Consider the following 13,810-nt stretch of genomic DNA (forward strand, 5'->3'; position numbering starts at 1 on the left):
ATATTTCTTGAGTATCTAAAATCCACTAGACAATACTATAGTAGAGATGAAAGACCTAGTGCCTACTCTGAAGGAGACCATTGAATGGCTGCCTTGAGAGACACTTTTTTATACCTGGTTTTCAGGGGGACTTATGCATACTCCTGGCATTTCAGGAAGCCACACGATAAATATAGAAGGATGTTCCTGGACCACTAGTTTTACTCAATGATTGTTTGAGGAGAGATTATTTTACATTACATAACATAGATAATACTGCTAATTTTATAAGAATGCTTAGGATGAGGCATGCAATTACAAAAAAAATTCAGATGATCATATAAAAGACTGTTTGGGGCCATGCCTGACTTTATATCTCCCTATCTCCACCACTGGCTCAGGTCCTCATAGGGGTACTGGTTCACCCTCTTCCCTTGGAAGCACCACCATCCACTAAAAGACAGGCACAACTATCTTTTCTTTACATATGGGCTATGGAAAGGGAGATATCTAAATCACCCTGGGCAATTTCAGGGAAGGCTTCCCCCAGAAAAGTGATGCTTAAGCCAAGGCTTCTAAACTGAAGAAATAGCCGGGCAAAATAGGTCATAAAAGCATTTGGAGGTTTTAGTGTACACAGACCTGTAGGCGTATGAGACAGCATGATGTGATGAGAAACTGCAAGCAATTTTGTATGACTGGAACATCTGGCTGGTGTGGGGAACTTCAGAGACACATGCATTATCATTCCAAGGTGCAAGAAGGGAAGTGGAGGGGAAAAAAGATGTTGAATCCAAGAGTTCTCTGTTCCAGTCAACAGGCGGCATTGTTGGCCCAGGGCACCTTTGTGGTTATCCAGAGCAAGTGGCCTTGGGAAATTTGAGAAAGCAGATGGTGGTATGAAGATAGCCAATTGTAGATGGGAGACATTTAAAAATAGGTTTTTATAACTACAGAAAGAGTTGTAATCATATTTGCTACTTGTTACTTCATTCAGAGACTTTGAATGAGATAAAATATGGTCCCTGCAAGCAACTTCACCAGATGTTAAAGTTAAGAAATTAGAGGACAAACTATCATCTTTCTCATCATGGAAAAACACCATCTCTTCATGCTGACCTGCCAACATATCCAAACAACAGTGTTGGAAATTCTGCATTGTAACTTCTTGACCTATCACAACTACCAGCACTTGTTAATCTATCACCTTGTATGATACCAGAGGACATTTACAACCTTCTCCTGGGAAACAAACATTTGAACAATACGTCATTGATAAACAATGCTTAGCAATAAATATATCAGTTGCAGACAATCAAGTTAATTAGCAAAAAGTTCTAGTGTCATTAAAGAAACCAAAAGTGAAAGTAACAGACTTTACCTACCATTCCTCTCTCTTTTTTCAAGACACAGGACACTATTGGCTCTGTCCCTTGTCCAAGTGACACCACTTCTCAGTTCACAGTCTTGCATTTTGGTTGAGGCTATTTCTTCTGATCAGTTTTTGCACCTTCGAATCAGAACTAAATTCCTTCTACTTTGGATGAACTAAACAGAGATTGTAGCACAGGCCATGGCACATCTTTTAACCCTTAACCTCATTGAGAGCTCCCACCTTCCCCAAGGCACTGTATGATAACCTAAAAACATCACTTCCATGTTTAGTTTGGGATCATTATTTTCAAACCCCTGCAGACAGTATAATCTACTGGTAAACAACAAAACAAAACAAACAAACAATAACAACAACAACAAAAACATAGGTTTTGGAACCAGAAAGAACTGAGTCTAAATTCTGGCTCTGTAACAACTAAGCTGTAATCTTGGGCAAGTTGTTATGTAAATATTCTAAGCCTCATTTTCTTCATCTATGGAATCAGAAGAATAATTGTACCTACATCAGAGGGTTGTGATGAGGATAAGCTATGACCAAGCAATTAGCATAAATCTCCTAAGCACGTAAGTCATTAAATTACTTTTAACATTAACATCCTGGTTTCCCCCAGCCACTGCATGTGACAATCTCCTCAATCCCTAACATCAATGGACAAGCCCCTCTCAAACACATTATATCCATCACTTATGAGGCAAAAATACTTAGACTGCCATCTTAACTGCTAAACTTAAAAAAGAAATGTTTCATTGCTTATTTCCAGAAATACCTTTCCTTTCTGACTTGGATGCAATCACTGGAAGATAAACAGATTAGAAGAAAATCAAAATAACTGGAATGAATAGTTTTTGAAATTGCTAAAATAAGTTGCTAAAAACAAAGACCCCTGGAGACATTATAGCATAAGCTATTAGTTTTATATTTACATCTTCACTTAAATATCCACCCACTACCAAAATTGTAAATCAGTGTATAAGATGTTATATTGGGAAATGGAGTGGGGTTAAAAAAAATCTTTTGATACTTGGTTGGGTCTGCTTTCATCTTGCCAGAGGCGAACTAATATTAACCAAAGTATACCAAAATATAAAAGATGACAGTCTCAGAAAGAATGGGATAAGATCAGAGAAAAAGGGGTCAGGAAAAAGGGCTTTAATTACTTGTGGTAACATACTTCCAATACCACCTCCTAATTGCAATGATAATAGTAGCAATGACAACAACTACAACCATTTATTCAGTCCTTATGTCCCAAGCAGTGTGCCATGTGCACTATTTTAATTATACCATTAAATCTTCACAACAAGTCTATGAGATTTTGTAGAAGAAACCAAAGCTTAGAAAGATATACCCTAGGTCGTGCACGGTGGCTCATGCCTGTAATCCCAGCACTTTGGGAGGCCGAGGCGGGCGGATCATGAGGTCAGGAGATTGAGACCATCCTGGCTAACATGGTGAAACTCCGTCTCTACCAAAAATACAAAAAAACTAGCCAGGCCTGGTGGCCCTCGCCTGTAATCCTAGCTACTAGGGAAGCTGAGGCAGGAGAATCGCTTGAACCCAGGAAGCAGAGGTTGCAGTGAGCTGAGATTGCACCATTGCACTCCAGCCTGGGCGACACAGTGAGACTCCAACAACAACAACAACAACAACAACAACAACAACAACAACAACAACAACAAAAAAGAAAAAGAAAGAAAGAAAGAAAGAAATACCCTAAAATGTTTCTCTGGCTAACACATTTCTACCAATTCATCAAAGCCTAGCTCAAATCTCACTTCCTTAGAAGCTTCCTTCCTTTTCCCTTGTCACCTCCTCCATCCCACATCCAGTTTTTCTTTCTCCAATCATTTTGAAGTTTGTTTTTGTCTTTTCTTTTTAAATAGACATACTTGGGAATATAATCACACATGGATATTTGGTTCTACTGTTCTTTCACAGAATGCTGAATGGGTTGGGTCTCTAAATGTAGCTGTGACACTTTAAAGATAGGTTCTCAGCTTTGCCCCAAATATAGAGCAGGATGTAGGGCAGATTCTATACCTACAAAATCTGATCTAAGCCTATATATCTATTAAATTGCAATAAATTGGATTTTTGCCCTTTACCAAGTTTCAGAATTCATAGTTATTTTCAGCTTGATATGTTGGACCAAGGGCAGAGAAATGTTGTTGTCCTACAGAGGGCTCCAGCCACAAGAATGTTGTGGAACAGGAAAGGAAGTCATTTTTTATCATTGAACTCAAAAGCTTCTTTTCTCATACGAATCAAAGGTGTATCTTATCTCCCAGACATTTCTTCTGAGTCCATCAGTGGCTGGGCCTGCCACCCTCCTATAAAAGAAGAGTAGACAAAGAGAAGCAGAATGTGATTTGGCAGCAAAGGACATTTTTCCCCGGCAGAAAATGGAGTGACTTTTAGCTTATCTGTTGTCACCTTGTTAATGTGGTCATTGTTCTTCAAAATAAAATCTCCTCTTCTTACCCATGATTTCCTTTGTGTAAAAGTAAATAAATAAATAAAAAAGCAACTAAAAACTCAGTGAAGAGAAGTAGAAGGGCAAAAATAATCAAGAGAAGCAACAAATCAACTCTTTTTTACGGAAAAACACTCAACACACAATTATCTTAATTCTCCCAAGTGGTTATTTTGCTTGCTTTCTGAGACAGGTGTGGAAAGCACTAGAAACGCATGGCCCCTGTCATCACCCCTGGTTTTCAAAGCAGGAACTATAGGCCTGTATTAGTTGGGATGCAGAATTTGTCATCCGTTTAAGCCTAGGGCTATGTGGCTGTTGATGTGTGCCCCTGGCCTGTTCTCAAACACATCCTTATTCAAAAATTAATCATGCAGCTCTTACTTGCCTGTGAATGTTTCCAGGGATAAAAACTTAGATGGAAAAGGGAGCTTAGTTGTTAATGGCCAAATGTCATCCATGGCAAGCATAACACAAAGACAAGGTGGTGAGAGAAGAGTGATGTACTCTATCTTGAAGAACAAATGAAAACTTCCTCCTCACTTAATTGCAAAGGTGGGATCAAGAAGGGAGCAAAGACAACATTCCTGGGAGGTCTCAGTTCCTTGAAGCTGAGGAAGCATTTGCATCTTTCCTCTTTTTGGAGCTTGACATTTGACCTCTGGATGCTGAAGAACCAGTTCTGTGTTTCAGTTGTGAATGGATATGGCTGAGATTAATTTCCTTCTGTATGTCCTTTCTGCCATTTCAGGAGCCAGGGGGTGCAGCTACATTCAAGATCAATGAGTTATAGCCATATACAAGGCCATGAAAAGTAATATCCTTCAGGAGAGTGGAGTTTCCATTATTCTTGCTGAGCCAAAAGGAGTAGGAGAGAGAGAGCCATGCTACCCAACAAAGTATTCAGAAGTACAAGGTGGGCTTCAGAGAAAATTAGAAGATTCTGCTTTGAACACAGATAAGTAACTTCCACTTCAGTCTACCTCTATATACAGTGGAGTTCTGCAGGATGGAGAGAGTGTGGATAGCAGATTACAGTTGCTTATAGCTTCCTGCAGCCTTATCCCTTCCTAAATCTTACTATCTCCTCCATTACCTCCTATGCCCTGCAGACTCAGAGAAGGCAAGAATCAACCAAAGGCAAATAGGCATTTTTTAAAACTCACCGAAAACTTGATACGTCTTAACCTACTTATCCTGACAAAGTCAGTTCAAAAGTCCTCTCCTCCATCAGCTTCACTTGGCTTCCCATGCCACCCCACAAGAAAGAGTTGGTTCCTCCTTCCTGTGAATGGGCCTCAAGGCACTGTGTTTAACCTTTCTGGTGTTCATGGGTCAGTATTCTCCTGATGCTATGGTTTGAATGTTTGTCCCCTCAGAAACTCATGTTGAAACATAATCTGCAATTTAACAGTATTAAGAGGTGGGGTCTTTAAGAAGTGATTGGGTTATGACAGCTCTTTCCATAACCCAACGGATAAATAGATTAATGGATTAACAGATTAATGGGTTAGTGGATTAAATGGATTAATGGATTAATGGGTTAATGGATTAAATGGGTTATCACATGATTGGGTTAGTTATCACAAGAGTAGATATGTTATAAAAGCCAGCTTGGCTCTCAATGCAACCCCCCTATTACCCTGCGATGCCTTCCACAATGTTATGACACAGCATGAAGCCCTCACCAGAAGCCAACCAGATGCAACCACTTGATCTTGGACTTCTCAGCCTCTAGAACTGTAATACATTTCTTTTCTTTGTAAATTACCCAGTCTGTGGTATTCTGTTATAGCAACAGAAAATGGACTAAGGTACCTGACTTGGAAGTCCTCAAGAACAGAACTGTGACTTAGTCATGTTTGATACTCAGAGCCAAGCCTAATGCCCAACACAGAAATGCTGCTCCATAAAGTTTTGCTCCCCAAATGCTCACTTCCCTCAAGGCTCTGGCTATAACGTGCAGTCAAAATCCTACAGAGGGGAAAGCAACTCAGCTGGGTAGCCAGGAAAGAAGCCAGATCTGGGGTAAAGAAGCTCAAATAGTTCATTGAGGAACATCCCACAAGAGAAAATGAGATCAAGACAGTTCAGGGGAATTTCTGAATGGTGAGTTTTTGTGCTGAGTTTTTTCCTGGATTGCCTTGGCGTGCTCAATTCAGTGTAACATTTGGCTGCATGCCCTCCCCTAGGCACACTGTTGGTATTTCATGTCCCATCTGCCAGTGTCTCTGGAGGACATTAGGATAAGCAGTTTGATCCAGAAAGGATACCCACTGTCCTGGCCCTCTGCCCAAGACATGCAAATGGAGAGCACTTCCCAGCCACAAAGCTTTTGCCTGTGCCAGTGATGTATTACTTTTGCTATTATTATCCATAGCAACCATGGATTGAGCATCTACTAAGTGCACCATGCTAAGTCCTTTGCCTGAATTCTTTCATTTCATCATTATTTAAATAATACAACAGGCAGATATTATTATCTCCATTTTAGAAATAAGGAAGTTGTGATCCTATAACTTAGTCACACAACTGATAAAGGGCAGAGTAAAGATTCACATCCAGATCTGGCAGACACCAAAACCCATTTTTCTCAAACCATGCTGTCTTGCCCAAAACTAACTATTCAGAGGATGAAACCAACAACAATAAGCCCACATAGAAAAACCAACGGAAATTACCAAAGCTATACTGTGAGGTAAATTTATAGTTTTCAATTCCCACATTTTTTAATGAAACATTCAATTTAAGAAATATTTTTAATAATTAAAAATCTCAAGTAAAGAGCATAAAATCAGATACATTAATTTTAAAATACAGAACATCAGTAAAATTGACAAAATGATCTTTGCCATGAGACAGCGGCAGCCTATGCCTTGCTCCCTCTGAATGCAAGGTTCCCAGGAATGAACTAAGGGACCTAAGATGACATTGATACTGACATGAAAGCTTTGCTTCTGGGAAAGACAAATGCCCAGAGATCTGGGAACACATAATGACAATAGCTGTTGTACTCTCTGACCACTGACTATGGGTTGGCATAAGGGTCTGTGTCTCTGAGAGTTTGCCTGATCAGCTTAAGTGATTCTCACACCTGCCCAAGCCTCCAGGACACCCTTCTAAGCTAGATGCAACAGGAGCCTGAAATTTGAGTCACATGCCCACTTTTCCTGAAGACCATCCTATCCCTGGTAAGCCCAGCCCAAATATAGTCTATCAGCTACAACATCCAGCACATGGCTGTGCCTTCCTCCCGACTGGGGAAATTTGGCAAGGGTTGAGAAGGAAAGAAACCAGAGAGTTTGTTTTTCCCTGCATTATTCCTATGCTTACAAGGCAGTCATGAGAAACAATTGTTTCACAGCTTTAAATCTAGTAAATAGAACTCCCTTTGAGATTCCAGTTTGAAAGCTGGTGAAGATCAGAGTAACTCCATTGTTTATGTAATAAACACACACCCAAACCTCTAATATTTTTATAATGAAACCTGGTGGTAATAAAATTTGTGTTAAGGTAAAAGCAGTCATTTTCCCCTCAGCTTTTATTGTGCTGAATGCAATATCTGCCAAGTCCTACTTGAAGGCATCTTTGATTAAGGGCCTAGTCTTCCCACTTGTGAGCCATCCAGAGTTGGCAGGAGTACCATGACCTTGCTGAGACTAATGCCCAAAGATAGCCAAACTCATGACACACCAGCAGCTTCAAAAAAGTTGAGCTCTCCGCCAAGTAGCCCTGTCACCACCACCAGCCCCACCCAGTCCCTTCCTGGTCTGTCAGCCACGCATAGGCCTTGGATCTTCAACTCTTGAGGGAAAACTGGGTCAAGCTATTCTAAAGGCCTTCTCATCTTTTGTATTGAGCCTAAACTGAAACTTCTGGCAGGGCCTTATTTCTTTGGTACTCTCTCCCATTACTTAGTTCTTCAGGCCTAATAAATAAAGACTATCTGGCTGTTGGACGTTCTCTCCTGAATCCACTGATCTGTATGAAAATGTATGAACTTAGGCCCTTAATTGTCTTCCTTGGTTCCCTGAGGGGAATTGGGGGTTTGAGTGGGAGTGCAGTTCTTACTTCTTACCTAAATCAGTGATTCTCAACCCTGGCTGCACATTGGAATCCACCTGGGGAGCTTTAAAAACATGCACTGTTATCTGGACCCACTCCCAGATATTCTGATTTAATTGGTCTGGGGTGTTTAATTGTTATAATTGGCCTGCCTCTCAAATAATGGTTATTTATCATAAATATATATGATATTAAGGACTTGTATTTGAACAACTTCTCTGCCACAAAATTCAGAAACCACAATGTCCTGAACAAACTGATAGAGGCTCCATGACACCCATTGGAAGCTGCCTGGTTCACAGGTGTGCTTCCTTCTTCTCCTGAGGGATCTTAAGTAACAAACTTGCACACAATAGTGCCTCCCCATCATCATGGCCTGGAAAGGCAGCTCAGAGAGAGTGTTCTCAGACAGCAGGTAGAATAAACCCTTCATTAAGAAAGGCTGTGTACACGGTGTTGGTAGCAGTTGGGCTAATAGGAGACCCTTAAAGCTTGGCCCTGTGTCAGCCTCTGCAGAGGCAGTGGAGGCAAATGTGCAGTGAAGGGGTTTAGCTGAGGCAAGGACAGTGGCCAGCATCAACTGTCACACTAGCCACCTCCTGCAGAACAACCTAAGAGCACATAGCAAGAAATGAAAGTAAGGCACTGTCCTTGACATTAAGGAGCCTGAGTTACAACTGAAGGACTAATAACCCCAGTGCTGGAGGAATACTGTAAAAAGTTCAATGCTTTTCAAATAGGGTTCAGTTGCATGGCCAACCTTATATGATAAAGAAGTATAGTGAAGGAGGGCTTAGAGGACTAAAGAAATCAAGACAGGCCCCACAGTGGTTTAACAGATTTGTGTAAGGCCATTGAAGATGTAACAGAAACTAGAGGTTGGGGGATTTGGTCTGGGGACTCTCAGTTCAGGGCTGTTTTGGGGACACTGAGAGATAAATAAATCTTTCTCTGTAATCTCAGGATGAGGGTAAGATACTGAGGAATTCCAAGAAGACTGGAGGGGGCAGTGCTGGAAGAGAAGAAAGCAGCATAGGGCCTGGTGCGAGCCCATGCAGGATGGGGCCCCTTCCCAGCAGTCCTGAGCTAGAGCCCTGGAATCCTGCCCTGGAATCTCCACTTGAGCTACCCTCTGGCCCTTCTTTAAGATGTTCAAATATCAGAGCAGAAGAGGAGAAGGAAGAAAGGGTTGTCCTCTCTGTCTTGGGTAGTTTGATGCCTCAAAAGGAGAGCAAAGGTGAAAACGTTGGTGAGCCAGTATGAGCAATGCAAGGTCCTCAAAGCTTAGGAGCCACTGACCCTAAATGTCAAAGTCAGCCTTGAGTGAGGGTCAAGTGCAGATTCCCCTCCTCACAGCTGTTCCTGTGAAAGGGCTCAATTTCACTGGGAAGCATACTTCTCCTCTCCCCTAGAATAGGGGGTGGCTACAGCACAAGCCCCTCTTCGTTAGACCTAGCCTCCCCCTCCCCTTTGTCTTGCCAGGAAATGCTGCAAACCCCAAATACCTGCATTCTTGGGCATGCAGCAGGCCAGAGCCATGCTTGGATTCCCGCTCTGCTCCTTAAGGAAGGGCCTTTTCTTTTATGCAAAGATGTCTCTGAATGCCAGAGAGCTGAAAGCTGATCTGCTTAAGTCAGCAAGCAGGGCAGGGGGGGATGGAGGGCGAGAGAGGGCAACCTTCTGCAAGGAGGATGGCAGATTTTCACAGAACCTCTGTGCTGCCTCTAGGGCTCCCCCCTGGAGGGGGAGATGGTCTCACCCAAGTGCTAGGCTGGCTGCTAATCCCTCCAGGGTTCACTTGAATGGCAAATCAGGACTCCAGGGCAGCCTGGACACACCCTGTCTCCAGAGGAGGGGCTTAGCACTTTCCTTTTTCATCCCTGGAGCAGTTTAGGTCCCAGTGGGACTTCTTTACAGCCTTGCTACTCCAAGTGCAGTTGGCCAGGGGGTTAGGAGCATAGGCATCAACATGGGAGCTTGTTAGAATGCAGAGTCTCGGGCCACACCAGTTTAAGAAGCTCTGCCAAGTGCCATGTGGCTATGGAAACCATTAGCACACTGCCAGAGATAGGAAGCTGGACAAATACCCAAACCCAGGGAGCCACAGCAGCCCAGCCCCTACACCAACTGCCTGATCAGGAGAAGGAATATATTCCATCCCATCACTCCATCGCTGCCCCAGGTTGCCACCCATTCTTCTCACCAGGTTGGGGCTGGCTTACTTGGCTGTGAAATTTTAGGTTGGTATGAGGGCGCGCTATTCAACAGGTCTACAAATATTTGCACACATACCGAAAGGACAAGAATGGTGGGGGTGGAGGCAATACAACTGGAGTTTGCTCTTTGCAGGTTACGAATCAATTTCTGATCCCTTCCCACCCACCCCCTACCAACAACACCACCTGTATCAACATGTTAGACTCTCGTGATGCTGATAACAGCAGTAATAGCGCATAGCAAGAATACTCAAACCACTTCGTAAACAGCAACCATCCTGGACCCTGTTCAGATCTTCCTCTTGGCAAGAAAGGGAGAGTTTAGGGACTTCCACGTCTTTGCCCTAATAGCCTTATGTTTTCATGGCACATTATTTGCCTCCCACCTGAGCCCAGCAAGTGAATCTGTGTGCAGAAGCTGAAAGGGAAGAGAGAAGGAAAGAAGATAAACTAATGAAGAGTAGGAGACGAGCTTTTGTTTTGCAGTCCAGAGAGAACAATAAAAGAACTACTAGTGAGGCAGATGGACTTGCTTTTTTCTCATTTGCCAGATTTCTGCTGATGGCTGTGACTCCCTGTATTGGATACTTCTGATCCTTAATCATGTGCAGTAAGAACCAGAACGGGTGACTTCATTTCCGAAGAGGAACTGAATGGCGCTGAGGCTCTGGGATGCATTAAGACAGCCCAAATCAACAGAAAGTCTGGCTGGAACCTCACAGAAATGACCCAGACAGAATCTTCAGCCTCCCAAGCATCTGTCAGTGGCATCAGTGGCTGGCATGGCCATTGCCTAAAATCCTGCTAATTGCGCTGATCCCCTCCCTTTAGCAGAGAGTCAGGCCCCTGATTGAGGGAAGAAAGCAAAGGGCTGGAGAGAAGGAGGGAAGGTCAGCCAGAGATGAAGACAGAAGAGAGAGAAAGCAAAGAGGGTGGCCCTGGGCTTTACAGGGATTTGTGTGGGTTCTTAAAAGCAATCATGGTGGCCTTTTGAGTAGAAAACCAAGCTAAGCTAGTATTTAAAAATCTTCTTCAGGGCCCCAATCTTGCCTCAAACAACAATCACTCATGAAAAGACTCTCACGAATGAAAGGAAATGCTGCCATTGTTTTATTTTTTCTGGGAAGTCATAATAGGTTTTAAAAGGTTAATCTCCCTCTCAGCCCTGTTTTTTCCCTTCCAGTGACCCCAAGCTGAAAAGGAAAAATATTTGCACTTGGTGTTTAAAAACCACCACAGTGAATTAGCTTTTGTTGTTCATGGCAAAGCCACTATTTAGCTGCCCAGAATCAAACCAGATGTCAGGGAAGAAAGAAGGCCCTGCATCCTGTGAACTTGCCTTTCACCTTTGCAGAAGGGCTGAGGGGAAAGCTGGGCTGAGATGGCAAAATAAAGGGAGTTTGGTGCTCAACAAACCTGATGTGCACTTTTGATGCAAGCACTGGGTAGCTCTTGCTGGGGTGCTGTCTGCAGGACTAGAATGTAACAGGTCTAGGACCCTGGATGCACAACGTCTCCTGATTTCCAGAAGTTTTCTTCTGTGAACACTAGGCCAGCAGCCCTATTCCCATAGGTAGCAAACATCAGAGATGGAGAAGAGAATTAGGAGACAGAAATAAAACACAAAAAGAGATCAGCAGGACTTGCTGGAACATGAAATTTATCAGTGAAGGTGAAAAAAAGAAACTGAAAGGAAAAGGATATATTTTCTTTCTGAGGCCTTCCGGAAGAGGATGAGGAGTAGATAATTACTCATTCTTGTTTTTCTTTAGGACACCACCCACCAACACTCACAGTTTAAATTGGGCAACCCCTCCCCCCGCCACCACCCCCGCCAAACAACAACAACAACAAAAAAAACCCTTCCTATGGGTCTCAGGCTGTTTATCCCCGTTTCCTAAATCTACAGCATAAGTAAACAGGAAGTTCTCTCTACATCAAAACTCTTTTTATCTACTCAGCAAACATTTAATAAGCTCTGACTTTGATCAAGTATTTCAGTGATACCAGAATGCTTTGGATACTATTCCTGCCCAGGAGTTTACAGCCTAATAAGGAATAGCATTTCTCATTAGGGGAATATAATCATACAGTACAATAGTACAACAATAATAGCAACAATAATAGTAAAAGGCATCATTTTTCAAAATCTAATGATATGCCAGTAATTGCACTTTATATACAGTAACATCTTTAATCTTTACAATAACCCTGCACAGTAATTTTTATTATTTCCATTTTATAGATATAGAACTGAGGCTCAGAGAACTTGACTAAGGTCACACAACTATTAAGCTAGCCGGGGTTTGTTTGTTGGTTTGTTTGTTTGTTTGTTTATCACTGATGAAGCCCAAGTGCCTAGAACAGTACCTGGCACATAATAGGTACTCAATAAATATTTACTAGAAAGCAGTTGTGGGTTCAGGGGAGGGCTTTCTGGGGCGTTGGAGCTGAACTTTGAAGAATGGCTAGGACCTATGCAAAGGTGGTAAAAGGCACACCAAGAAAGTAGGAAATGAACAAATGTTTCTCTAAAAAAAAAAAAACTGTTTTACAAAATAGGAAAAAAAGATGGACAGGATAAAAGAGCAGTCAGGAGAGGGATGATCATAGAGACTTGGGTCCTACTGTGACTGCCACCTATAAAGTGTGTGAACTTCACCAACTCATTTAGTCTCTTGGTGCCTTATTTTCTTTATCTGCAAAATGGGGATAAGAATATTACCTACTGTGGCATAAGTTGCCAATTTCTTAGTAAACCTTCCACGTTCTCCTTCTCTTTCAAATTTATAAAATCTCATTTAAAAAACTGCACCCATTGCCACACAACCAAAATTCTACATATCCAGTTCTCCCTTTTAGTTAGGGATTGCTACCTGGTCAATGTGGTCAAAGCAACTGTGGTACGGGATTTCTAGAAAGACTCCCCAGAAGACAAGGGACATGTTCCTTCTTTCATCCTGATGCTTAGGCCAATGATGTGATAACTGGCACTCCAGCAGCTATCTTAGACTGTGAAGATGAGGGCCACAATCTAGGGATAGTGGAACTAGGAGCCGGATGAAGCCTCGGTACCTCATTATTGCTGAGTCTGCATACAAGCCCTTAACTTCTTTTACACAAGAGAGAAATAAAGTTTCATCTTTTTAAAGCCTTTGTTGATCCCCAATAGATACATTTACCTCAAGGAGTTGCTGGGGGAATTAAATAAGATATTACAGATCAAGTAATTAGTGCTTGGTCTTATACATACAACGCACTGAAACGAATCTTAGCAATCATGTTTTGTTGCTGTTCTTATCACTATTATCATCAATATCATTACAAAATCTAGAATAGTCCCCTATTCTGCATTAGTCTGAGCCACCTTCATTCAGTTATTTAATTGTCCATTTGCTTAAAAATCCCTAGAACTGTGTCTTTCATGAGAACCTATTCATAAATCTTCCTAATATAGAGTCTCTGATAACAAAACAAAATGTTTCTCTTTGAATTTCATCACTAAATCATCCACACAACCAACAATAATGAAGATTTAGGTCTGTTAGTGAAAGGAGGATTAATAGGTTAACATCTCTGAGCATGGAGGATGGAAAGCATTAATTATATTTTAAACTTGGTCAAATATCCCTTTTTGGAAAACTCCATGGTAACCTGATGTCTCAAAAGTCTCTCCCTTTT

At 42.0% G+C, this 13,810-nt stretch overlaps 1 protein-coding gene across 2 annotated transcripts in view; it reads right to left on the reverse strand.

Moving 5' to 3' along the window:
- Positions 1–13,810, reverse strand: part of NHS (NHS actin remodeling regulator) — a 370,306-nt gene that overhangs the window by 93,276 nt on the left and 263,220 nt on the right. The window contains exon 1 of one of the 2 annotated variants that reach the window (XM_007991161.3): positions 9,419–9,519. The exons of the other annotated variant lie outside the window; for it this stretch is intronic. Coding sequence (XP_007989352.3) covers positions 9,419–9,452 — 34 coding nt within the window. The 5' untranslated portion in view covers positions 9,453–9,519. Of the gene's footprint in view, positions 1–9,418; positions 9,520–13,810 lie in introns of those variants that run through there. 2 annotated transcript variants of the gene reach the window in all.

The sequence above is a fragment of the Chlorocebus sabaeus genome, chromosome X (genome assembly GCF_047675955.1).
Source record: "Chlorocebus sabaeus isolate Y175 chromosome X, mChlSab1.0.hap1, whole genome shotgun sequence".
NCBI classification, from domain to species: Eukaryota; Metazoa; Chordata; class Mammalia; order Primates; family Cercopithecidae; genus Chlorocebus; species Chlorocebus sabaeus.